The sequence below is a fragment of the Pollicipes pollicipes genome, unplaced genomic scaffold, assembly GCF_011947565.3.
Source record: "Pollicipes pollicipes isolate AB1234 unplaced genomic scaffold, Ppol_2.1 Scaffold_6138;HRSCAF=7277_pilon_pilon_pilon, whole genome shotgun sequence".
Classification (NCBI taxonomy): Eukaryota; Metazoa; Arthropoda; class Thecostraca; order Pollicipedomorpha; family Pollicipedidae; genus Pollicipes; species Pollicipes pollicipes.
Genome location: NW_023596818.1, coordinates 22,873,547 through 22,899,926, shown reverse-complemented (window position 1 = coordinate 22,899,926; position 26,380 = coordinate 22,873,547). Strand labels below are relative to the sequence as shown.

The window sequence follows — 26,380 nt, the reverse complement described above, 5'->3', positions numbered from 1 at the left end:
TATGTTTTGCAGTAACCCCAGTCGGTAATAGATGGCGCCAGTGTTCGCCAGCGGTCCTCTCCGCCCAGCGGCTAGACCTGTGGATCGATGCGCAACGCAGAACGTAGCGGCGACGCCTGTCGACGGCGGTCGGTTGCAGACCATTCCCTGAAGCCACAACTGTCAGTGTCGACGCGAGGACGCAAGGAGCTGAGGGGCGCGACTGAGCCGGCAGCAACGCTGAAGGTGAGGAGCATAGAAAACGCCGCCAGAGACTCCTGCATCAGGCTCTTGACCCCTCACCACAAGCTGTGTGGGATGCTGGTTTGCCTGCTTCATTCCTTTTTGTTCTTGTGGAATCCGCTGAACGTTTCAGTCGTGCTGTCGCATCTGCGGTCTTCAACTTATCACGGCAAGCGGTGGTTTTCGATTTCCACGAATGTAGCATTCTCTGCTCGATTGGTCTCTGGTCCGGTAGCAGGCATTTGAGGAACTCAACGCACTGCGCAGCTGGAGCGCTTGCAGAACGTCGAGTATCGCCGAAGTCTGTGGTGTTTCATGTTACCTCGTGTGCCCGCACCACTCTACATTCGATGGCTTACATCTATGTACGTCACGCAACGCATGTGACGTAGGAGGCGAACACCCACGACCCCCAACCTGAGTCCAAGTCGTCGATTGGCTTCAGCTTAAAACATATGAAGCAGGCTTTGCCGGGCTTGCAGTAAGCACAGTAACCTGAAGATGTTGGACAGTATGCACAGTCTATGGCTGGGTGATAACTTTGTATACTTTGGAGGGTCTGAGCCCCCTATACTTTCAGGCGCAGCATTAGGTCTGTTCGGATGCGTGCCAAGAATGGTTCCATCAAGTCCTACCTTCGTTCCCTCCCATCCTGTTTTGAGGAGTGTCGCACTGCATGCGCCTCCTCTCGCACACGCGCTCAGTCCCTACGCTCGTCACTGCGCGGTCGACTTCCCCTCCCCATCTTCGATGTTTCAGGTGGACGAAATGGGGTTCCGACGGCTGTCGTCCTGCTGCTGCTGCGACCTGCAGTCGGGCGTCGTCTCCATCGGCATCACGCTCATCATACTGAACAGGCATGGGAGTGGTGCTCATGGCGTTGACTATGAACAGCGAGAACATGCTCCGCGCAGAGATCGCCGCAGACCCATCGCTCTTCGAGAGTAGCCAGCCCACCGATGAGGAAATTGAAGTCATGGTAGCCACACCCAGGCGCTTGCTCAGCATTCTATTGGCCGTGGGGGCCGGGAGCCTGCCGTTTGACGTGCTGCTGCTGGGTGCGGTGTGGAAGCGGCAGCACCTCTGCCTGCTGTGCTGGCTGCTCTGGTACTCCCTGATGACGCTGCTGGGCGCCGCCTGGGCCCTCTATTTAGTGCTGATCTTTGCGATCAACGGCGAACGGTCGGCCGAGGTTTGGCTTTACGTCGGGGCCCAGCTGGCCAGCAACTTTGTCGGCTGGTTACTTCGTCGCCGTTGTGGCCAGCTACTACCTCTACTTACGCGATGAGCGAAGTGGCGCTAGCGGCTTCTACATGGAGCAGCTGCAGTCTGTGTAATGTCACGAAGGTCGCGATTTGTTGCGGTAGCGTGTCTGGTTCCCGCTGCTGGAAGCAAGGTGCTTCAAACATGGCATTGTTCTCCGTTTACGGAATTGCGTTAGCAGAAAATGTGCGCTGGAGTCTCTGCAAGCAACTCTTGGTTATGCTACACGGTTTGCCAGCGGCTGAACCTGCAAATTCTGGTATCAATCTGCTCATAAAGCTGGCCGGTTTCGGGCGCAAGTGCCAGGCTCGATCACGTCAGTTGACATCGGGCAGAAATATTCCAGACGGCTCGAGCATCAATGGGGTGTGTGTTCGACGCGACTGAATTTGAGGTTTTGTCATGCGAACCCGATGTTGCGCTGTGATCGTGCGAGCTGAGAGGACAGTGGGTGCCATGGGCTGGATACATATCAGGGAGAAATGTCTAAATGTCCGAGAAAATGAAATGCATACATATCTGACACTTGCCTGATGCCTCTGAGACATTTGGCATCCATGCCTCTATCCTTGCCTTCAGTCATCGCGAGTTTTCTCTATGCGATCAGTACTTAAATTCACATCCGTTTGAATTAAGAGCATGAGAAGAAGGAGTTTCTAACTGGATATCTGCAATGCATCAACGTATGGCTTCTAGAAGTGTTTCTCGGCTCTACGCTCTGTATGTGGTCATGAAGTCGCACACTTGGAAAGAGGACAGAACAGAGGACATGATAGAAGGTATCACAAACGACAGGGAAGACGATAGGATCGAGGACAGACCGAAGCGTTATCACAGAGGACGTGACAGGGAATATGATCAGAGGGCAGACGGAGATCACGTGGTGATGACGCGCATCACCTCAGCAGACGGCGCGTCCAACCCTTCTAATAAGCAGCAAAGGAGGCAGGGCAGGTGCCTGGGGACAAAAAAGGGGAGAAAGGTCAGTGCAGTTCAGTTCATATGTACGAAGATAGGACCAGGGCTGAGCTCACTGCCCTTTGCTCCACTTTACAGTAGAACAGATGACACCACAGAGCAAGGCGAGGGTCCAGCACAGCACATACCACAAAGCGGAACACCGGACAGGGCAGGACCGAGAACAGACCGGGGTAGAGGGCAGAGCGGGACCGAGAACAGGGTAGGGTAGGTGGGAGAGCGGGACCGAGAACAGGGTAGAGTAGGTGGGGGAGCGGGACCGAGAACAGGGTAGGGTAGATGGGAGGGCGGGACCGAGAACAGTGCAGGGCAGAGGGCAGAGCGAAACCAAGAACAGGGTAGGGTAGGTGGGAGACCGGGACCGAGAAAAGGGTAGGGTAAGTGGGAGAGCCGGACCAAGAACAGGACAGGATAGAGGGCAGAGTGGGACCGAATACCGGGCACGGTAGTGAGAATGGCGAGACCCACCACTACGCAAGACAGGGGTGATGTATGACACAAGACAATGCAGGATGGAGAACAGGGAAGCTAGGACAGATTTCATAGGCAGGGAAAAGGGCTCGAGCGCCAAATAGGACGCGGACAAATCAGGTTAAGACCGGTCTTCACCTGTTCCATCTTGAAACCGACCCTGTCCCGCCTTGCTCTGAGGTGTTCTCTTGCCTCCTCTGTCCCACCTTACTCCAACTCACTCAATCACGCTCCGTCCCGTTCCGTCTCCTCAAGTGCATTCGAAGCAAGGGTGTAGTTTCGCTTCAGTTGGGGTGGGGCTTCAGCCTCCAACTTGGGATTCGGCCCCTCCACATTGGGAGGGAAGTGAAAAAACAACGAAAAGCCTGTTTGTTGGCATCATTAGGGGGCAGGTTGTCATTTTCCCCACTTTCAGCCCCCAAAGCCCACGTCACGAAACCGAGTCTCCGATTCGAAGCAATGACGGCTAGTTTCTTGAAACAAGACTTTGATTGTGTGATACTGCCGCGCATAGGTCTTAGCAATACAAAATAATGTCGCTTGCAGGCCTTGGCAAAATAAATGACGCTGCGCATAGGCAAAAGCCGTTACGCTCTCGTGCAGACGCAATGACTGATGCAAGGCCTTCAATCACATGCTGCCGAAAAAGCGCAGATGTGACCTGAAACTTTGCAGCAGAGGTAACGTCGCATGACTTAAGGCTAGAAGCTTCTCATCAGACAGAATGGCGGCTATAGACTTTGAACGAACGGGTTTGCAGTGTAGCGATGTCGGCTGCAAGTATCGGCAGTGCGAGCAATGTCGCAACACTCCTGTTAGTTTTTAGCGCTGACGTCAAACTGGCCGTGGGAAAGGAGCTCCGAAAAAGGGAAGCGGCAAAAACCTCCCGAAGATGTCGAACACGCATCGGACTATTCCATAGGTGGCCCACAACGCTTAATTCGATTAGATCACATGTGGTTCGTCAAAGCTGTCCCGCAGCCCCCTCCAGATGTGACGAGGCTGGGCGAATCAATAGATCTCCACCATCCGTCGAGAATCCTGGCTGGGCAATTATTCGTATCTTCAATCAAACGCGGTGCGCTGTCTGACGCATCTCCCCAGCCGACCCGCCTCATCTGGTACATATTGCGTGCTTGTCTGCCCCCGCATCGTACACGTCGGTCACCCCCCCCCCCCCCCTTATTGCCACAGGAACGTTATCAGCACTGCTTTACGTGCATAAACCTAACGCAAGCAGCCGGGACCATCTCATCTGCTGGATGTCGACTGACGGCTGACTGGCCGAACTGGAACACGCCGTTCCGTTCCATGTCGCAGGCGTCCAGCGCCGCGGCCGACCGAACAGCGCTCCCCCGTGAACCGTGACGGCCGCGCCATCTGCACTCTGCTCCAGTCACACGCGGTCATGAGCAGGAAAACAACCGAAACTGTTCACCATTGTATTGATTACTTCGCCACAGGCTTTTTGGCAGCCTTCTTGCCGCCCTTCTTGCCAGTCTTAGCGGCTTTGCTCTTCTTGATCTGCAAAACAGACAGGCGCAAACATCAGCCACGGAACGCCTAACACTCGCGCATTTACAGCACAAATCGCATCCGTCACAGGAAACCAACACCAGAATTTTACCACGAGGCGCAAGCTTTAACTGATGGTGTCGAAGGACGCACACCCATCCCAAAGCGTATTTACAACTTGCTGGAAGAACGCCTGGCCCACACACCAGGCAGTAGTTTATACCGCTGCCAGCGGGATGCGGTTGGGTTAAAGGGAATGCTCCACATCTGAATACTGAAGCGAGCATCACACGTAATACAATGGCTCGCATCACCATTGGTACGTTTTTTAATGGAAAAGGCTACTAAGGCGACACAGTTCGTCTGTTAATTAACTATGCTCCTTAATACATCACTGATTTACGTCATGGCTACCTAGCACAACAATGATTGGGAACCAATTGACGGGCACTTTACCTGGAAATCGTGCTCACCAAAGTCAAATATGAACAACTCGACAATTATCTCCGTTTTGGCCTTGATGGCCGCATGGCCAATGTAATGACAGGATTTGCATGCCATTATTATAACGTCATGGATGCCTGGGTGACCTTAAAGTAGCCTGCCCGAAACAGTCTGCACATCTTGGCGGACGTATAGCTCAGAAACCAGAATGGTTTAGGTCCTATGAAGGGCAGGGCTGTGAACTGCGCAGAATGATCTTCACGATGACTTTCAGTTCAACCCCCCTTACAAGTGTGTGTGTGTGGGGGGGGGGGGTGAAATGATTGAAATGATTGAAAATTACGCAGTGAATCTTAAATGGTAACTGCGCGACGAATGACTAATATGTGTTTTCAGGTCGGGTACCTTCATTGCAATGATACAGCCGCAGAACCAGCTTCCTTACCATGGGGTGTACCAAACGACTTTCATGCTTAAACGAGCACTATTTCCTGAGGTTCCCATTGCTTAGCTACCGGTCGCTCTACGGGATGTCCCGACATTGATGAGCGGTTGGTGCCAGCCATCATTTCCCCTCTCCCGAAGCTGGGTGAGTGGATTTTACCCCCCTCGGCCCCAGGGCATCCCGCGATCACGTGACCATGGCGGCCAGCAGCCGGTGGAAGATGCCATTCCTTTCCAGATAGCCAACGCGTCGAGTCCGCAATCGCTAATGTTGAAAGAGCACAAGCTATCGATCCGCTACCGCGCGGTTGAGATGGCCAAGGGCGGCACGCCCCAGGTTCAGGTTGCCTGGGACTTTGGCGTCAGCGTAGCGACGATTAGGCGCTGGCTGGACCGCGACCGCTCAGGAGAGACGCCCGAAAATCGCGCAGATCGTGGGCGGAAGTCGGCCTTGAGCCGAGTGGCGAAACCGTCATTGTAAAGTCGGCCTTTAAGCGCCACTGGACGAGAAACCTGGCAAGAAAACCGACGGCGAAACAACCAGCCTCCCAGTCGGCCGTTCACCGGTATCTGAAAACCAGCCTGCAGCTGAAGCCGCTCAAGCCCAGGTTGCAGCCAAGGCTTACCGTGGACCACAAGCGAAGGCGGCTGAAATTCACCAAGGCCCGCAAAAACTGATCCGTTCGGGACCGGAGACGCGTCCTGTTTTGTGACGAGTCTCCCTTAGAGCTCTTCCAAGCACATAACCGCTGAACGACGGGCTGGGCCAACAACAGCTGGAGGTGCCGAGCGCGAGACAATGAAGCAGGCGCTTAAGATTCTCGTCTGGAGCATGAGCTACAGAGGCCTCTCTGAGCTGCACCATGTCCCGCGCGGGCAGACCGTCATCGCCGACTACTACGTCAGAGAGGTGCTGGAGAAGACTGCAGCCCCAGCGATGCAGCGGAGGAAGGAGAATGGCCCGCCCACCAAGGCCAAACTACTGTCAGACATGTCCAGGGCGATGTTTCAGCAGGACGGCGCTCCAGCTCATCCCGCCAGGAATACCCAGGACTGGCGCCGCGCCAAGTTCCCGGGTTCTGGGGGAAGGGTACGTGGCCAGGCAACACCCCGACAGGGCCGATCGAGAATCTTTGGGCGATCATCAAGGAGGAGCTCAGAAAGATGTCACGGCCAGTTCAAAGAAGACTGCTCCAAAACGTGCAAGCGGCGTGGCGGTGGATCAAGGCAGACTCTCGACACCTTGGTGTGCAGCATGCCGTTGCGCATGCCGCAGCGTCTGCGACTGCGTGGGGGTTACGTTGGAAACATTATGAACAGGTCTCAATTATTTTCTCTGTTAGTGAGGACGATACAACCGCGCATCAATTTCGGGACACCCTGTACAAGCAACAAACTGATGACGGGAGAGGTACAATTCTAAAACCCGCCAGTTCCAGAATCAGGAACTTTCGCTGGTCCGGAATTTACTGTCGGGCTGCAACGTTTATGAAGCGGCAGTCAGGTGAGTCGATAACAGCCCAGCAGACACACCCCGCGTGCTTCCACATTTTTCCAGTCGGGGGGAAGGTGGGGGGGGGGGGGGGGGGGAAAGGAGGTGGGATTAACCAAAGTTTAACGCCCGTTCAAGGTAATCCATTTGGGGACGAGGTTCATTACGTAGATATCAAACCGTTAAATCACAAAACTTTAGGAGGGTTTAAAACAAATGCGAACCTCTCGATCAACCTTCCAGTGCCTTGTTTTCACCTTTAACCCCTTCCAATGGTGGAAATGGTCTAATCTATTGCCTGCGGCCAAATCGCCTCATTTCAGTTCGTATGCTTAACTCCTAGGGTATGTGCATATTGTGGAGTGATACTGTTGTCATGAAAAGTTCACACGCACTTATCCCAACACTTTTTGCACAGCACTCCCATCATGGGTACCCCAGCACAATGGCACCATTCCGGATAAGGCTGGTTAAAAATATGGCAAAATGAGAACCAGTTACCAGAACCTTTGAGGACTGCTTGAAGCTGCCCCGACACACGACGGAACACCTCGGCTCCAGCCCTCCAGTGCTGTGCACAGCAAGCTTGACTGCACATACAGTGCAGCTCTGTATCCAGCACACCCGCGTCGCCGTCTGCTCGGCAATGCGTCTGATCGCGCCGCATCCCACAGCGCACCACCGAATGATGACTTGGGCTTTAAGGCGCCCGCCAGCTGCCCTGGTCACACGGCGCCCATACGCATCACCGGCCGCGGCGTCCCCCGGGCCCAGCCCCGCGCCCGCCAGCTGGCGCTCACCTCCGTCTTCAGCTTGGAGCAGGCGTCGCGGATGATGGCCGTGCGGGCCTTGCGCAGCTTCCACAGCTTGAAGCGCTCGAAGTCGGTGAGGTTCTGGGAGCGCTGCTTGGCGCGCAGGTTGCGGCACCAACGGCTGTCCTCCCACGTCTCGCTGACGTGACGGCCCACCCACTGCTCGCGCACCATCGGCGTGCTAGCCGTGTGCGGGATGCGGATGCGCAACGTGGTGATGTGCACGTTCTTGAGGTTCACCACCTGTCGGCGCACACCCGTGCATGGTCCGTCCACCAGCACCTGCAGGGGAGGGGGGGGGGGCATCAGTGCAGGCCCCCACACGCACACCACACCAACTGGCCAATAAACTGGAATGGGTACATCCCTCATATCATACACATGAGCTCTTAATGCTCTCATACTTTTACAGATTAGCACTTCCATCTGTTATGGATGACCATTCCCAGAGCAGAAGGCAGGTACACAAAAATGAGTCCCACCCCCCCTGTGGGGGCAAGCTCCAGTTGTGACACCATATGTAGAATCAAAACATACACATCCCAACACCAATGAAATGTGTGGCAGCACCAATTGATGTATGCTGGACACCATCAAATTGTACACTCAACCAATCTGAAACTATATTATATCAACACAAAGTTGCACATGACCTGCCTCCACCCTTGAGGGTCTTTGCTCAATGCAACAATCTTACTACCACGCAATAGCCAATAACCACTTACCCTATTCTGGTCAATAATATTGACAACTGCACATATCTTGCCCTGCAAAGGGCCAGAGGCCATGTAGACCACTGCGGCCAACTTGTATAAAATTTGGTGAACCCCTGAAATACAGATGTCATCTTATCACAAAAAATTCAGGACAGCATGCTAAAGCCATGAACAGTCATGAAATCATGACCCACACTTGTTGGACAGTATGAGTGGCAACAGCCTACCATGCATGATCTATGGCAGCAATCATGATCTCTCAGCAATTATGATCCTCCTGCAGCTGCTCATAGATGCTTTACAGACATGGGCTGCAAACATGTTTGAGTTTTTAGGAAAACTTATACTTTACATACAGTGCAAACCTGAGGCTCAAAAGCAAAATACATCAAGGCAAACATGAGAACACAGATAGCAGGGTATGCTCCCTGTATGGCACATAATTCATGTGACACACATTCCAGTGTATAGTTATCTGGTGGCTGACATAACTGAATTAATTCACAATATACTTATTTCTTGTCTTAATCACTTCACTCTTTCCAATTGCCCTTGATGGATATTGCTCCTAGATTGTTCATGCTGAAGATCACGCAACATCAGAGGGCAGTACAGACTGTAAGCATTGCAGCATGTTAATCTTTCATTAACAAAGTCTGCCATACATGGAAATGATGAAGAACCAGATGACAAGGATTTAGGCTCACATTGCTCCTTAGCATGTGTTTAAAGTCACAGAAATTCATCGACTGAAAATGTCCTCACTAAATATTAATGAAACAATATAGCATCTTCAACAGCATCCCCAGGATCTCAGTCTTCTACATCATACATAAAACTTTCTACACACAGTTATCCGGGACAGCACACATCAAGCAGTTGTCACGATGCACACAAGGAATAGGGTGCATCAAGGAATGAATAACAGCAATGTCAAAATATCTTTCCAGGCAGCATAAATAGAAATCAGCACATTTGAGGCTAGACTATTGCAATCAGCAAAACAACCAACTGCACAAAATGCCTACACCAAATCAGCATGCAAAACATCACCCTCACATACTCCAAGCTTTTGTTAACACACAATGCTTAATACTGAAATTGTATATTTTAGCATATCACACACTTCAACACCAGCCATATGACATCATCATGAAGCACAATGGCAGTGCACACATAGGGTATTCTATTCTGTGTCCCCTGGATTTGGGCTGCCATGATATTGTCGTGCTTGAAGTTAGCTAAGCTGAGAGCTGTATTCAAGGGTGCAGCAGGGTAGTAGTTCAACAAATTAACTGCATTGGTCAGCAGGGCTGGACAACACATTGCATTAAAAGTGGCATTATGCAGGCAAGATGATAAGCTTTCAACGCAGCCGCCCGCGGCACCCCACATCAAGGAACAGGTGGGTACATGGTACTGTCACTGGTTGTAAACATGGTCATCCTATGTGGATGCCCTGATGCATTTTTCCACTTCATCATATAATATTTTTATGGAATAAAATGATACAAACTGCTTTAAAAATAAAATGGCACTGTATATATTCCGATCACCTATCAAATATCATGCTTCATTGCAAAAATCCCAGCCCATGTGCTAAAACTCGTGAACGACGTACTCTGAACACAAAGCACTGGAATTTAAGGTATATAAGCGCTGAAGCTGTTGGCGCGATGTTACTGCTCATCCCGACATGTCAGTCATTAACGTGTTTTTTGAGGAAAGATGGGCTGTTGACGCCCACGAAAGGGGAAACAAGAGCCAGCCAGAGCAAAACCACAAGCTTAATCCCGGTAACTCGAAATATTCAATATGCCTCTCTTCAAAACAAGCACTAGCAGCCGACAAAAACGTCAACAAATTGAACAATTCTATCCCGGTTCCACCAGCATCCTCACCATGGCCACTGTAGGGAAGAAAGGATGACCCGGACAGCAGTGCCATTTTTCAAAAGATACTGTGATTTCGTTGGAAGTTTTGTCCCAACATCCCGTTGCAGGCGGTGTGTAGCTATTAATTCACTTTCAGTGAATATTACAACTGCCCTTTCAGCAAATTATTGAAAAAATCATGGTTTTTATCGTTAATTACAACACTGGTACTCCCATTGCGTTCGTATGAAATCGAGAAACCGCAATAAATTATGCCACAATTCTATTATTTGGCAGCAAAGTTCTAGCTTTTTAGGCATATGGTGGCTATTGCCAGAGCGTAAGCGGCGCTAGTGTTTCAAAAGTGTTGTTATTGTTTTTCAGTTTCGTTTGCCACTTTATGAGCCGCCTTACTACAAGAGGAGCCCTATGTGCATGCTGGGCGTTGCTGTGACGGCTCTCGCTGGGGAATGGAGGTAGCTTCCCCATTCCTCAAGCGATAGTTAAAGCGGTGTTTTCTTGTTCTTAAAAAAGATTGCGTCATACTTTGTAGTGGTACCTGTGGAGAGCTTGTTCGAGGATGGCACTGTTGCAGGTTTGTTATGAATTTTTTCATCTTTATGTTGGTCACACTTTTGAAAGATAGCTTCAGGGTTTGAAGCGACAAACGATAGTTTGTTATTGTGTTAAGGCATGGTACCAAAAAGCATCGATTTAGGTTTCAGGATTGTGGATCAACCTGAAATCTAGGGAACATGCTCACCCAAGACTAGTTCATTTTAATGAATAAGCATGGAATATATCATTTGGGGAATTTAGTGATTTTTCTTCAATGTTTGGTCACCATCCTGCCTTTTGACCTGGTAGTTATGCTCATGAGTGACAGACTTCAAAGCAGACATGCTACAATAAAGATGTACTCCATAACAGTGTTGTGACAGGAAAATGTCAGCTCATGAGCACCATAAATCCAAGCGATCATCATAGCATCGTCAGAAGCAGGCATCATAAATTGCAGCACATTAAGTCTGAGGGGTTATAATGCTAGGGTAATTTCAAGCTCAAATGATATTAAGACATGTCACCCAAAGTAATTTGAAAGTTCCGTGCAGTTTTGCCTGACCTGAGTTAGCACAAGAGAGCACAAAGTTCAGCGCACTGATCTTGGGTGGAAACCCAGCATAGTGGATACATTTTTGCATCCTTTCAGAAGTGTAGGAACTCTTCAGGAAGAAGGAGGGCTTAATATGCAAAATACATTGATATTACTCATCTCCATAGAGTTCAGATTATGCCATACATATACAATGGAGTTTATTTTTTTATTTTCACAGCTTAATGTGGAAATATTATGAAAACCGGGCATATGGCTGTCATGGCATGCTATTCTTATGTCTGGCTCAACACACAAACACTTCCCAAGAAAAAAATTGCCTTGCATCATTAATACTTGTTTATTGTTCATGTTAGTTGATTGTGGTTATGTTGCACATATATGAAAGAGAAATTTCAGGTACAGATCAGATGCAGATGTATAGAGCTAATTTCTGGTTGCAGAAATGCCATTAAGGTTTCAAAAGTTTTCTAGGTAATTGCATATGATTAGCAGTCTTGTAATCTTGCTGATTTGTACAAATTTGTACCATTTCCTAGATTTATTTTGTTTCCATGGGTGAGTTTCACTTATATATGGTGTTAATATACTGTACAGAGTATATGCAGACCACAATGTTAACTGACACTGTCTTTCTAGTGGAGAAAGTTCAACTTCTTTGAAGTAACAAAAGAAGTTGACAATGGGGCAGTTGCAGAGGCATTACAGGTAAGGCAGCTGCTTCATACCAGCTTGCTCAAGGAACAGAAGTGTTAAAACAACTACATTTGCTGGTTCAAACTTGTAGCTTGCTCACCAAAAACAGCAGCTGTAAGGTCATCATCCATATCAAATATTAAGGCTGCTGTGACCAATGCCATGGGATATTAATAATGCGGCCTTTGGCAACAGCAGTGTGCTTTGGCTGTAACTGTTTGATAAATTGCATAATTCTGCAGTAGTCCTAAGAAGTGCTGGTTTCTTTGTTGGTAGCCCTGGATTACAGGATATCTAACATTTTGGCAAGTTGGGTTTAAATGAGTTTAAAATGCATGTACCATTTGGAAGCATTTATAGCCCATCTGTCATCCAGTGGTGCAATAGCTGAGGTCCCAAGAAAGTCTGTCACATGATCAACATTTTTGTTGTCTCTGACCAAAAATGACTCCTGCTGAGTAGGCAGTCACCTTTTGCAGTCTGTAAAGTATTTTGGATCTCCTTCCTTTAAACAAAAGTGCACTCACAGTGCAGGAGGAACAGGTCATTGATCAGTGCATGAATCATGGAGGAAGTAAGATGAGTTGCAGATGTGACAGTCTAAGAAAAACTTCAAAACCATGTTTGATTGTGAGAGGTGCATGGAAGTTTCATGTGAGGACATTATTGAAAACCCCACCAAGTTTTTCATCACTGAGGGAGGGTAATGGTCATGGCCTTCAAAAGCTACCAGAAATTCTGGAAGTATGCTTTGGTTCAGGCAGCTGCAGGCAGTTCTTGAATATCATGAGCAGTGTTTTGCCTACATTTAATTGAGGCATGTTGGTGTAGAAACACATCAAGATAGGCTGGGATGCATTCTGTTTGACTGACAATGCTCATGGATTTTTCACAGCTAATTAAGTCTGGTGTCATCTGTACAGTGGATGTTCACTCCACTAAAGTTCCCTCTGTGAAAAGACTCAGATCATTTGCAAATAAGCTGCAAGCAGCTGTTCCCATTGCAGATCCCTGGAAATCTCCCATATTGTTGAGCAGTATTTAAAATATTTTAGCAAGACTGTTATTCTAGCAATACCTATACTGCCCATAGTTGCAAGTCAACATAACTAGTGACATGCTATCCCACTCTGGCCTGCTGCATCACCTGTGCAGTCAGCAAGGCTACTTAACTCTTCCCACCTTTCTCCCCTCAGTCCGGTCAGGTGACCTGTACTGCCAGCGGTCGGGGGTACCTGGTGCTGGGTGACAGCCGTGGCCTGGCACACTTCATCAACCGCCAGCTGGAGGTGGTCTCACACCGCGTGTTTGATGCGGCTGTGTCGCAGCTCGTACAGCTGCGCTTCTGTCCCGTTCTGGCCGCCGCTGGAGTAAGTATGCGCAAGGATGGGCTGCATCTGCTCCCATGATGACAGGCAGATGCTTGGTGCTCCAGTAGAAGATATCATTGTCTTCATGTGTGACAGACCAGAGGCACTTATTTTCTTTCCAGCATCTGGAGATTACATTGTTGGACCAGTAATCTGAAATCATGTGTCTGGTGATTGCAGGTTGGACTGTGACTGGTTGAGAGAGGGCAATCAGTTTCTTCCCAAACAACAGAAATTATCCGAGTAATGTTGACCTCTGATACGCCATCAAAATGTTAAATGTATCAGTTAGATAGATGGCTTTTAAACAACAGATCATTTTCCAGGAGGATGAACTGGGAGTGTCATCGATCAAAATACTGGGCCTGGAACAGTTGGATGGTGGCGGCGCCCCTCGGCTGTTGCGACAACTAAAACTGCCTCCTGCGGCTGACGGCGGGACCTCAGTCACTTGCCTCAATGTTCATGAAAATCTCCTGTTCATGTCCGCCGGTTTCACGGACGGTCGTGTCATCCTGTGGCGCGGTAAGCCGTCATCCTTTGGCAATCATCTTTACTTTGCATTAAATGTAGCGGGCCTAGCAAGGAAGAAACGTCGAACGCAGTTCAAAGAGAGCCCTAGGTACCCTTCTAACGCCCATTCTTGTCAAGCGCTCGGAACTCTGGACTTGCTTGTTGAGCCGATAAGCTGCGCTGTATGTGGTCAAATGTGCACAGGCTGGCAGAGTGGAGCCTAGATGTCCCCGAGCACCGTAACCGAAAAGGCTGGCCAAACAGGTGCTCTTTACGGACCTCCAGATGATCTAGACAGAGAACCTTCCACCCGATAGCTCTTGGCTAGACTTGTCTCGACCTTGATTAGTCTCTAGTGGCGCCGCGTGGCCGCACCCCCGGGTCTTGCACCGGGCCGGCGTAGAGTGACGCTGCCCTCCGGCAGGTGACGTGACGCGCGAGCGGTCCGGTAAGCACCAGGTGCTGCACGCGGGCGCGGCGCCCGTCACCGGACTGGGCTTCCGCACCTCCGGCAAGACCAGCCACCTATTTGTGGCCAGCACGCAGGAGGTCTGCTGCTACAACATCACTTTCAAGGACAAGGAAAACCAGGTGTGAGGCCCGACGGCCCCCAACCTCCCCATTGTCGTGTTGCTGCCACTGATCCTGGTCTGTTCTGCCGTCCGGGCTTTTTAAAATATGATCGGGGGTGCATCTTGCACTCGACGTAGACAAGTTGGACGTATTTCCGAAATGTGGACTCCTCAACTGTATCTAAATACGCGGTCTCTCAACTGGTCTATCGCCGACCTGTTCGCTGTACGGAAGCAGAGCTTGGAGGACCAGCGTCCACGGCTCGGGTCACTCCGTGCCCGCCGGACGCGGCGGCCGGGGAGCTGACCTTGACCGCGCGCCTGTGGCCGTCAGATCCAGCTGGACCAGGCGGGCTGCTCCCCGCGCTGCGCCGTCATGTCCGAGGGACTGGCGGAGCCGCAGTTCACCATCGGCAGGCCGGACGTGCGTACAGTCGGGCGGCGGCGCTCCCTGAGGAGTGCTGTGTCGGCTGGAACGGCCAGCGACGCTTGGATGACCGCGCCGCTCGGCCGCTCCGTAACGGCCCGCTGGATGGCCAGTCGCGTATTGGTCGGCAGCTTACAGATGCCATGGCTGTGGAGAAGCCATTGTCGATCGGTTTTGCTGATGGACTTGGTGATTATAGCGCCAGGGTTGGTACACGGCTGTGACACTCGCTGCGCCTCCCCGGTTCCAGGCTATCTACTGCTACAGCGCGAACGAGCGCGGCGCCTGTTTCGTGTTCGAGGGCGATAAGCGGCTGCTGCACTGGTTTAAAGGCTACCTGGCCGTGCTGACAGTGGAGCCGGCCCGCGGCGGCGGCTCGTGAGTACCGGAGGAGTCTGAGGGGGCCGGCTGGAGTGCAGTCCGATAGCTGCAAGGCGGTACTTTTAGAGGGGGTCGCAGCACGACGCCGTGTTTCCGTATGCATGCTATCATTTATCGTGGTGTTGAGTTGCTCCGAGTGCAGCGTGATTTAGACTGTGAGTGTATTAGTCGGAGTTGCACGGCTACAAATTATTGAGACTTGGGCTCGGAGCATCTAAACGTACAGAACAAGGCCAGCTTTCAGCTCCAGGTTGACTGAGATCGTCTTCAGAACCCTGGGTCCATGGACCGCGTTCGCCTCGGATGCTCAGTGATCCACCTGCCAAAGCCGCGCAGTACTGTGCTCGTGTCATCAACGCACCTCCATCAAGACACTCTCCCCGATGGCAGCGAACCGGCCGCGCCCGACAAGCACGTGCTGACCATCTACGACGTGAGCAATAAGTACGTGGCGCTGAGCGTGGCACTGCGTGACGTGACGCACGTGGTGAGCGACTGGGGCCAGCTGTACGTGGTAACGGCCGACCGGCGCCTGCTTCGCCTCACCGAGCGGGACACGCAGGCCAAGCTCAAGGTGCTCTTCAAAAAGAACCTCTACGACATGGCCATACGGTGAGCCCCGCGGTGTTGCGTGCCGGTCCAGTTTCAACGCCCATGCGCCACAGCTTGTGGTAGTTGTCGTGGCTACTTGGGTTGTCGGTCATGCTTGTGCAGCTGGCCTTTATGGCGCCTGTTTGTCGGGAGTGAGCGGTGGATGGCTGGGTTCGTAAGCTGTGAAATTTGTCAGACGTGTGTCACGCGCCCCCTTGGCGGTGTGGCGTGTTTGATGACTCTGTGGTGTTCGCCCAGCCCGCTGTGCGGGCGCAGCAGCCCCTGAGCCGATCTGGCGGCAGTTATGAGGGGCTCGTCCCCGTCCGTGCCGCGCTGGTGTAACCCTCCCTGCGGCGTCGCCCTGCTGCCAGCCTGGCGCAGTCCCAGCAGTACGACGCCGACGGTCTGGTGGACATCTTCCGGGAGTACGGCGACCACCTGCACGCCAAGGGCGACTTCAACGGCGCCATCCAGCAGTACATCAAGACCATCGGCAAGCTGGAGCCCTCCTACGTCATCAGAAAGGTGCCGGCTGCCGTGTCCCCCGTCGTGACATGACACGTCATGTCTGACGTCATCGCGCGCTGTTTTTTATCCGACTGAACCTGCGTGCGCATGGCATCCACGCTTTGCGCCGAGTCACGCCCGTCAAACTGTTTGGACGCGAATGGTGTCGGCCGGTTCTGACTGCGTCGGTGCGCTGACTAACGCTCACGTCTGCCTGTTGCAGTACCTGGACACCCAGCGCATCAACGACCTGGCGCTGTACCTGCAGGCACTGCACGCAGCTGGACGGGCCACCGAGGACCACACCACCCTGCTGATCAACTGTTACACCAAACTGCGCGACACCATACAGCTGGACATGTTCATACAGGTTCTGACCTCCTCCCTCGCCCCCTGCTGATCAGCCGCTACACCAAGCTGCGCAACACCATACAGCTGGACATGGGCATACAGGTTCTGACTCGTCCCTTCCCCCTCTGCTGCCAAATTTCTACAACAAATCGCGCACTACCACGTAGATGGGCCTGTTCACACCCCTGCGTGCGCGGCCTCTCGTCGGTGCAGTCGCGTTGACCCGATCGGCCGTGCCCGCACCGCGTGCGTCGCCGCACTGACCGGCGCAGCAGCCACCTCACGCCGGCGGCGTCGTGTCGGCCGGCAGGGCGAGGACGGCGCGGTGGGGTACGACGTTGACACAGCAGTGCGCGTGTGCCGGAGCTCCGGCTACTACGAGCAGGCGCTGACGATGGCCCGGCGCCACCAGCAGACGGACCGGGTCATCGCCATCCTCACCGAGGATCTGGCCGACCCGGGCCGCGCGCTGCAGTACGTCGCACAGCTGCCGCATCAGCAGGTGATTACGTGAGCCCCCATTGGGGCTGGTGGTGGGAGAAGGAGACGGGTGTTGGAGACGAATGCGGGATGGATGTGGCTGGGAGGTAGGAGCTGTTTAACTGGTTCTCGCCGCAGTGCGACCTGTGATCGGACCCGTCTCCTGACATGTCTCCTGATGTCTGTTGTCAGTGCGAGGCGGCCATCCTGCGACACGGCGCCGCTCTGCTGAAGGAGCGGCCGCAAGAGACGGTCGAGCTGCTGAAGAAGCTCTGCTGTGCCGTGAGTGGCGCGCGTGTGGCTCGTGGCTCTGACCCCAGGAGGAAGGGGGGGGGGGGACACCGATGTCCTCGTGTGAAGCGAGCCGCGCGAACGCGCTCCGGGCGTCGGTGCCGAGAGGACTCTTTGCCGCCCCGTCCCCCAGTCAAGCGCTCGCAGTCCCCCGTCTCCCGTGAGCGCCAGCGGAGCGGCGGCTGTTGTGTGGCGCCCGGTAGTCAGACGTAAGCCGTGGCTAGTTCGGCCGGCTGTCCTCTGCACGCAGTGAGCGTCGAATGGCCGCCACGGTAGCATGCGGTTCGCGCCCGAGGATCCGGTTGCCGGTTAAGCTGCCAGGCCCGGCTACTGCCCTTGCTCGGGCCGGTAATCGGGGCATGTTTTGTGTTCTTACGTGCGTCGTGATAATGCACCGGGGCCGTGCTGAAATGGCGAAGATCGTGAAATGGCTGCGTGGCGCCGCCGGGCTTCACCACCGTCACTGCCGATGCGCTGTTACCGGTAGCGAATTGTACGGGGGCAGCGATGAGTCCCGACATGTGAGCCACGGACAGTGCGCGTGCGCGCCGTCACAGCCCGGTGTTGGGCCGCAGGAGCCGCAGTCGGAGGCGGAGGCGGAGCTGGCGGTGCCCATTGAACGGTACCTGGACCTGTTCGTGGCGCAGCCAGACGCCCAGGCCGGCTTCCTCCAGCACCTGATGGAGGTCAGCGGCTCACGTGGGCGGGCGCTGGAGCAGGCTGAGGAGAGCGGGGTGGACGGAGGAGGGCGGGAGGGACGGGAGAGGGCGGCAGGGACGGAAGGGGCGGAACAGATGAACAGACGGCGGAGGACGGGAGGGACAGAGGTGGGCGGGATGGATGGAGAAGGGCGGGAGGGACAGGGGAGGGCGGGAGAGACGGACTAGGGCGGGAGGGACGGAAGAGGACGGGAGGGACAGAGGAGAGCGGGGTGGATGGAAAAGGGCGGGAGGGACAGAATAGGACAGGAGGGACAGGGGAGGGCGGGAGAGACGGACTAGGGCGGGAGGGACGGAAGAGGACGGAACGGACGGAGGAGGACGAGGCCGACAGAGGAGGGCGGGAGGGATAGAGGAGGGCGGGACCGACGGAGGAGGGCGGGAGGGACGGAAAAGGGCGGGACGGACGGAGGAGGACGGGACCGATGGAGGAGGACGAGAGGGACAGGGCAGGGCGAGATCGATGGAGGTGCGTGATGCGCTTTTGAACGGAGCATGTGCCAGACCGCTGCTGGACCGTGTGGAATACTGTCCTCAGGTATGGTCGGTGTCATGTTGTCCGTCACCCTGTGCTCCGTCGTCTTCTGCAGCTATGGTCTTGAGCTGCGTGTTTTGAAGGCTGTTTCCTGGGCGTGCGTGAGTGTGAGAGCCGCCTCGATCGGCCACCCCGCAACCGCCCTGTAACCCAGCTGTTCACCTGCGTGCTTTCCAGGTGCGGCCGGACGCGCTGGACTCGGACGCGCTATTGGCGCTGCTGGAGCTGTACCTGGCCGACGGCAGCGCCGCGGGCGACGGTGCGGTGCAGCGGACTGAGAGCGCTCTCCGCCTGCTGGACAGCCCGCGACTGGACCTGCCGCTGGCGCTGCACCTCTGCCACTCGCGCGGCTTCCAGCAGGGCACGGCCAAGCTGTACGAGCGTGCCGGCATGTGAGTGGCGACCGGCGGAGCGGCCTCAGGGAGCCGGCAAGCGTGCCCGCCGACACCGCAGAAACTGCATTCCGACGACCCGCAACGATAATAATAATACTAGTAATAGTAATAATAATGATAACAACAACGACAACAACAACAACAACAGCAACAACAATAATAATAATGATAATAATAATAATAATGATAATCATCATCATCATCGTATAATTATGCTATTTATTTATTTCTACTGTTATGGTGACGATTTTTATCATTACTAGTGTCCGTACTGTGCGGAGGAAGTGGGAGATACGCATTTGGACGTCGGGAAATGTTGCTGTTGAAGCTGCGTCCTGTGACGCCCTCCGGTCCTCTACAAAGCATGTCAATGATATTTCCCGTAGTTCTGACAACTTTGCTTTATTCAGGTTTCCTGACTTACATTCATTAAAGATGATTTGAGTTAATCTGTCTAGAAGTATGTACAAGTATGTATGTGACTGTATTGGGCCGCATGCAATTGTGCTGGGTTTGTTTTGTGTTTCCAGTATAAGGACATGCGGCTCAGTAAGCGGTTGTTTCGGAGATTGGCTTTTACGATAGGTTCAGATTATTTACGTTTTTTGTCGCATTGGATCGATGGTAGGATTAATGTTTTTTATAGTCGTGAGCTCCGTTATTTCTCATAAAGGACATGACAGCTAGCTGTTCCTGGTACTCGTGTCCGTCAACATATGGGTAATGTTTGCTCGGCCATGCTCCTGGCCAGCGCTGACCTGACCTCAGCTGACCTGACCTGACCGGCCGGGGTGCCGTCTGCAGGCACTCACAGATCCTGCAAACACAGCTAGAGGCGGGAGACTACGAGCCGGCGCTGGAGACGTGTCGCCGGTACGGCCAGACACTGCCGCACCTTTGGCTGGAGGCGCTGCGGGCGCTCACCAAGCAGCTGGAGGCGCCGGCCGGCGTCATCGTCACCGTGCTCGACACGATCGGTGGGTGGTACCCCCCTGAGGACGCGGGGACGGACCGTGCTCGGCACGATCGGTGGGTGGTGCCCCTCTGAGGACGCGAGGACGGACCGTGCTCGGCACGATCGGTGGGTGGTGCCCCTCTGAGGACGCGAGGACGGACCGTGCTGGGCACGATCGGTGGGTGGTGGCCCGCTGAGGACGCGAGGACGGACCATGCTCGACACGATCGGTGGATGGCGCCCCGCTAAGGATGCGAGGACGGACCGTGCTCGACACGGAGCGGGGGATGAATGGCCGGTGGTCTGGACAGCGATCCGAGCTGGATGGGCTGGCCAGTCATGCAGGCGAACAGGCCGGCGCGCCCCAAAGCCCATGCATGTGGAGAGGTGCGAAAATGTTTCAGACACACGAAGCCGCCGCACGCGACAGTCACTGAGTCGTGAGCTCCCCCATTGGGTGGCGTTTTTTCCATTTCTGGGGAACTCCCTGTTGCGAAATATCGAGATGGTCTTTGTAATAGTGAGGCTGCGATCATGTTCACATGGCGATCCGCACGTATTGCCGGCATCACTACAGTCGCTGTCGTGATGCTGAAAATGCTGCGAATGATAATGTAACATTGCGAGAGCATCGCATCGCTCGCCGCCAAGGGCACAATGCCAACGCACGCCTGATGCGCCTGCCGTGCAGAGAAGGGCAAGCTTGCGCCGAGTATGGAGGTGCTGGAGATGCTGGTGGAGTCTCCGACGCTGGAGCTGGGCACCATCCGCGACTACATGAGCCGCACGCTGTCCGCTGACCAGGCCGACATCGACGCCGACGCGCAGACGGCCGACAAGTACGCGGCCGAGGCCAGCCGCATCAGAGAGCAGATACACCGCGAGGAGAACAGGTGAGCCGGTGCGGATCTGGGGCGCGGCCGGGGCTGGTCCGCCGTGGAGAGGACAGGACGGGTGGGGCAGATCTGGGGCGCGGCCGGGGCTGGTCCGCCGTGGAGAGGACAGGGCGGGTGGGGCAGATCTGGGGCGCGGCCGGGGCTGGTCCACCGTGGAGAGGACAGGGCGGGTGGGGCAGATCTGGGGCGCGGCCGGGGCTGGTCCGCCATGGAGAGGACGGGGCAGGCGGAGCAGAGCTTACATGAGCAGGACGGTTGAGCTGGGCAGAGCCGACCGCCGATATCCTGGGGGAGCCTGATGTCTTGCCGATTGTGCCTCTACCTCCAAGAACTCGTTCTGTCGGGGTGGAGTGTCCTGCAGTGTGCCACGTGAGCCGCACGTTGGCTGACGGCCGGGCCCGTCCGGCAGCGCCATGGTGTTCCAGCGGACCAGCTGCGCCGCCTGCAACCAGCAGCTGGAGCTGCCGTCGGTGCACTTCTTCTGCCCGCACTCGTACCACCAGCACTGCTTCCAGAGCTACGCCGACCGCGACGACGACTGTCCGCTCTGCCTGCCCGAGCACAGCCAGCTGCTGAGCGATCTCCGCAGTCAGGTGGGGCCCGCCAGGCGGGGAGGTCCGTGCTGGGTGCGGTGAGCTGGAGGTCAGGTCAGCCCCTGGGGAGGGGGGAGGTACCGATCGCGTCGGGTGGAGACAGGACCATGTGGGGTGATAGTGCAGGAGGTGCCCGTGCTGAAGGTAGAGCTAGGACGCGGGATAGTGAACCCGACACCTTGTCTTAAACGAGACAGTAACCAACTTGTGTCATCACCGTGTGTTGCCAGCAGTGTGCTCGCATAACCGTTGTGTGTCGCCGACGCGCCGCACGCTCTGATGGCCCCGCTGCCTCCCCTCGCCAGTCGGGCGCCGAGGAGACGGAGGCGCAGTTCTTCCAGCAGCTGGAGACGGCCGACGACATGTTCAGCGTTGTGGCCGACTATTTCGGCAAGGGCACCTTCTCACGGCCGAGGCCGGAGGAGGCGGCGGCCGAGTCCGGCGCGCCAGAGCTGACGCCCGCCCCGAGTAAGTGGGAGCGGTATCGCGTGTGGAAAGCCCGCCCAGAGCGTCGCAGGCGCCCTCTGGCGAGCGTGCGGCGCTACGGCCTCCAGGAAAGGGGCGCCCCAGATAACCAGGGGCCATATGTCGTGCGCTCTGTCTTGAGAATTGAGATGTGTGGTGTGCTCTTCACTTTCGCGCGCTCTCGCGTGGTGTGTCGTGCCTCAGCTGGGGCCGGCCCATGCGGCGGCTGGGCTGCATCTGGCCTATCAAACTAACCCAGCGGGTGTCCAGCCTAACCTGTTTGACCGGGATCGCGAAAGTGCCCATTGCCTCTATGATGGGGGACCGTTTATGTCACCTGCGTCGGGCGTGTCCAGCGTGACCGTGACCCGGGTCGTGCCCTGTGCCGGCGGACGCGACGCGTGGCCTCTCGCGTGACCAGGCCGGCCCATGTCCTCGGCACTGCGGCTGTGACCTGACCGTCGCCGTGCCCCCGCAGACGGCATGAGCGCCTACCTGGCGGCGGGCGCGGCCGCCGAGCCGGTGGGCGCCGCCGCCGAGGCCCGACTGCGCCTCGCCGACCGCACCGGACCCGGCCTGCCAGGTCAGTCAGCCCCTGGGGGAGGGAGGAGGGAGGCGGACAGGTGACCTGATGCACCCTGTCAGACTCCCGACGAGACACGGGAGGCCAGTGCTATGTCGTAAGTTGTGTTCTTTTGGCCGGTAGTGCCCGGCTGATGGCTCGCCTAAGGAACCATTAACAGGAGTATTGTGATAAGGAATCTTCCCGAAGCAAACTGAGTGTCCTCCGGGTGGGCAGAGTCTGGTGCTGTGGCGCGCGCTGCCGGGCGTCCGTCCGGGGCCCCGGTTTCACCGAGGTCTGCCGTTTTCCAGCTGCGGACTCGGAGGCACGGGTCCGGGCGGCGGAGCAGCGCTCGCAGCCTACGCAATCGGTGGCTGAAGGCCGTCTGAGGGCGGCCCAAGCCAGTCAGGTGGCGCCCACTGTGGCCGAGGGACGACTCCGAGCGGCCCAAGTCAGCCAGGTGGCGCCCAGCGTCGCGGAGGGACGCCTCCGGGCGGCCCAAGCCAGCCAGGTGGTCCCCAGTGTCGCGGAGGGCCGGTTAAGGGCGGCAGAGGTCCGCCAGCCGCCGCTGAGCCGACCGACAAGCGAGGGACGGCAGAGGCTGCAGGAGGCGGCGCGGACGGCGGACGCCAAAACCAGAGCTTCCGACCGGCGTCCAGAGATGGCGCAGACGGTCAGCCGGGCGGCTGCGCCCAACCCTTTTGAAGAGGGTCCGAATCCATTTGACGAGGACGCGACGAATCCATTCCTGGACGATGAAGCTGACGCCAGCAATCCGTTCGCCGGGGATGCGGACGAATACGACAAGAGCCTGAATCCGTTCGAAGAATAACTTCAGTGTGTATGGTAACGATTGGTTATGCTGAACATGCCGCGGTATCTGCATCGTTGTGCTTAGCTACCATGCGGTTATCACGTGGCTGTTGTGCTGGCACTGCGTTGCACTACTTTCCGGTATTTTACTAGGAACCGAATCAATACCGTCGGCTAATGGCTTCAGTCAGCCACCTTCCTTTTGGCTGAGAGGGTGCAGGATGGGGAGGGGGTCGGAGCGTGCACGCGAAAGCCTGTCTTCGTTGTTGTCCTGGAATACCGCACCGGTCACGAGGGCAGCGGCGCGTGTCTGGGACGGGGTCGCTCCGGGTCCGGCCACTCATCACCCGTCGGGAGGCGCTGCCAGGGAGCGGAGGTCGTGTCGAGCGGGACGGTCGCCCTCAGCGGGCCCAGCGACGCGGCCGTGCCGGCTGATGGTCGTTAGTCTGGGGCGCATCGCTCTCCGTCAGTCCTTGGCGTTCAGAACGTGGAGAGAGCGATTTTGTTATTCTATGTATCATGCCGAGTAACGTGTTTGCTTTCTGTGTATTCACTCGTCATATGTTGGGAAATATGCTTGTTTGTAATGCGAAATACCACAAATATACGAATCGGTACCAAGATTATTAAAGAAGTAGGCTATCATACTGCGGCGGACTTGCTGCCAAGCCATGAGCCAAGCCTGCCGTGTTTGACCTGCTCAGGGTTGAGATGGCCCAATATGGTAAGTGGACGGAGCGTCATGAGGATAGCTGTCGGTCCCGTCCAGACACGCCGATAGCTAAGGCGTAGTCCCCGTCTCCTCGAACATTGTCAGCTGTGTCCTCTGGCCAGTGGAAGTGTTTTGCATTAGCAACTACAAAACTGACCCGCTGGAGGCGGCCGAGGACACAATGCACGCGCCCAGACGGGTGTCCGCTGACTGCACTGGAAACTGGACCTGCGGAGCGTGGGTTGGATCCCGACACTTGCCTCCGACGTCTGACGGGCCGGCGTGCGCCGTACCGGATGGCGGGGGGGGGGGGGGGGCGACGAGAGTGTGCACCGGCCTCTCACCAGCGGCCCCGGGCGGCCAGATGTGTCTTCGCGCTGGGCGTATGGTGTCGGTGCCAGGGAGGTGCGGCGGTGGGTCACGCGAGGGTCGGGTGGCCGGAGCGCCGCCACCTCCTCACGATCGGCGGACGCCCAGCTAGCAAGGGACCCTCGCTCACTCGATTTGCCCTCTTCTACGAGTGCGGGGGAGGCGTGCAAAGTGCCACGAATTTAGACGTGTCCGTGAGGAATGTCGCTACAGATGGACTGTGAAGCGTGGTTGCGTAACTTTCACTGAAACATGACTGCAAATGAGTGGGGTGACACCTCCAGTGGTGAAAGCTGCTTCAGGTACGTGTCTTATGTTTGTCACAAAAATGATATTGACGGTCACTTTCTAGGTCTTATGACCATCTAGTGGGCTACTAGGCCACATGAGGAAGTGTGTCCCTAAATGCACAAAACGTTATAAGCAACAACCACCACTCGAATGGTTCCGTTGTTGTATCCATCAACCTCGTCTTCTAGACTCTTGCGTGCCTCATACAATTTTCAATACTCCAAGGTAAACTGAATGCATGGTATGACAAACGGGACATACACCTCGCCCCGCGGTGGTAATTTTAATCGCCCGGTAGTCGACGTTAACAATTGGGAGGCTCGTTGCATGCCACTGGCGCAGCCAGCCTGTGTTCAGGATTTTCCCTCGGCTCTGTTTACAAAATATCGAACGGCCTCACAAGTGAAAGAGGCCGGTAACGTACTTTTGTAGCGGCGGCCCTGTAAAGAGTGGTGGCGTGTGCCACTCGCCCACACCGGTGATGGGTCGAGCACAGCCAGGGTACGCCAGATAGCTGGAAGCGGCCAGCCATCGAGGCCATAGGGTTACATAACTGGCTCACAGACCAAGCCGAGCTTTGACCAAGACCGGCGGCTGCTGGCACTGACGGTTAACGTTCGGGGTTCCCCTGGTGCTTTGGTGACGTCTCTCTCCTGTCGGTGCCGGCGCTGCCATGGCGGCGGCCGGCCGACGCACGGCCTCTCTCCTCCCGCTGCCTGCGTGGGAAGGACAGGAGAGGCTCTGTCTCGCTGTCTCCTGCCGGTGCCGGCGCTGCCGTGGCGGTGGCCAGCCGACGCACGCCCTGTCTCCTGTCGGTGTTGGCGCTGCCATGGCGGCGGCGGGCCGACGCACGGCCTCTCTCCTCCCGCCGCCTGCGTGGGAAGGACAGGGGAGGCTCTGTCTCGCTGTCTCCTGCCGGTACCGGCGCTGCCGTGGCGGCGGTCAGCCGACACACGCCCTGTCTCCTGCCGGTGCCGGCGCTGCCGTGGCGGCGGTCGGCCGACGGCCGTCCCGCAGGTGGGCTGTTTACCACCGGGAGCTGTCCGAACCGGACTGGCTAGGCGACTGCCTGGGCGATGGACTGGAGATAGTGTCCGCGTGCGGGTCGTATCCCCCTGTGATTCGACCCGGTGCGTCGGACGGTTTGAGGAGGACCTGATAAACTGCGAGGGCCTGGCATCAAGAGAGGAGCGGTTCCGTGCTGTACCACCAGCGGCCTGACCAAGCCGCGGCGAGCGCCACCTGAGCGGGGTTGAAGCGCTGCCACCTCGCCGCCGTCCCGTCGGCGGACAGGACGGGCGGTGGACCGCTGACGCGAACAAGGCGGCTTTTGCGGCGGTACAGACGTCCAACTAGACACTGCTTTCATTAATGTCAGTTGAGAACAACCTTAGTCTGTTTGCATGGTGTCATGCAAGTTAGTTCCGTCACGCAGTGCCCGTTGGCTGATGTTTTAGCCCTGATGCACGACAGGCCCTGCGCCAGCGGAAGCTGAAGATGAGCGGATGTCTCCAGCTCCTTGCCTCCCGACCGAATGGAGCTATAGAAAAA

The 26,380-nt window shown here is 55.6% G+C and overlaps 2 protein-coding genes across 2 annotated transcripts; one reads left to right on the top strand and one right to left on the bottom strand.

Annotated features, from left to right (window-relative positions):
• Positions 1-4,362: 4,362 nt before the first annotated feature.
• Positions 4,363-8,453, bottom strand: LOC119106475 (60S ribosomal protein L14-like). The gene is made up of 3 exons (XM_037230118.1): positions 8,367-8,453; positions 7,630-7,923; positions 4,363-4,458 (listed from the first exon to the last, which is right to left on the bottom strand). Exons 1-3 carry the CDS (start codon positions 8,427-8,429, stop codon positions 4,384-4,386), a joined length of 432 nt encoding a protein of 143 aa, XP_037086013.1. The 5' UTR covers positions 8,430-8,453; the 3' UTR covers positions 4,363-4,383.
• A 2,211-nt stretch (positions 8,454-10,664) lies between these two features.
• On the top strand, positions 10,665-24,071 carry LOC119105475 (vacuolar protein sorting-associated protein 11 homolog). The gene is made up of 21 exons (XM_037228940.1): positions 10,665-10,826; positions 11,985-12,053; positions 13,238-13,411; positions 13,738-13,936; positions 14,349-14,515; positions 14,831-14,920; positions 15,174-15,301; positions 15,695-15,916; positions 16,267-16,420; positions 16,626-16,772; positions 17,064-17,255; positions 17,426-17,515; positions 18,100-18,210; positions 18,956-19,170; positions 19,978-20,150; positions 20,820-21,021; positions 21,434-21,617; positions 21,923-22,085; positions 22,561-22,595; positions 22,644-22,665; positions 22,956-24,071. The coding sequence occupies exons 1-21, from the start codon at positions 10,812-10,814 to the stop codon at positions 23,474-23,476; spliced, it is 3,273 nt and encodes a 1,090-aa protein (XP_037084835.1). The 5' UTR covers positions 10,665-10,811; the 3' UTR covers positions 23,477-24,071.
• The last annotated feature ends 2,309 nt before the right edge of the window (positions 24,072-26,380 follow it).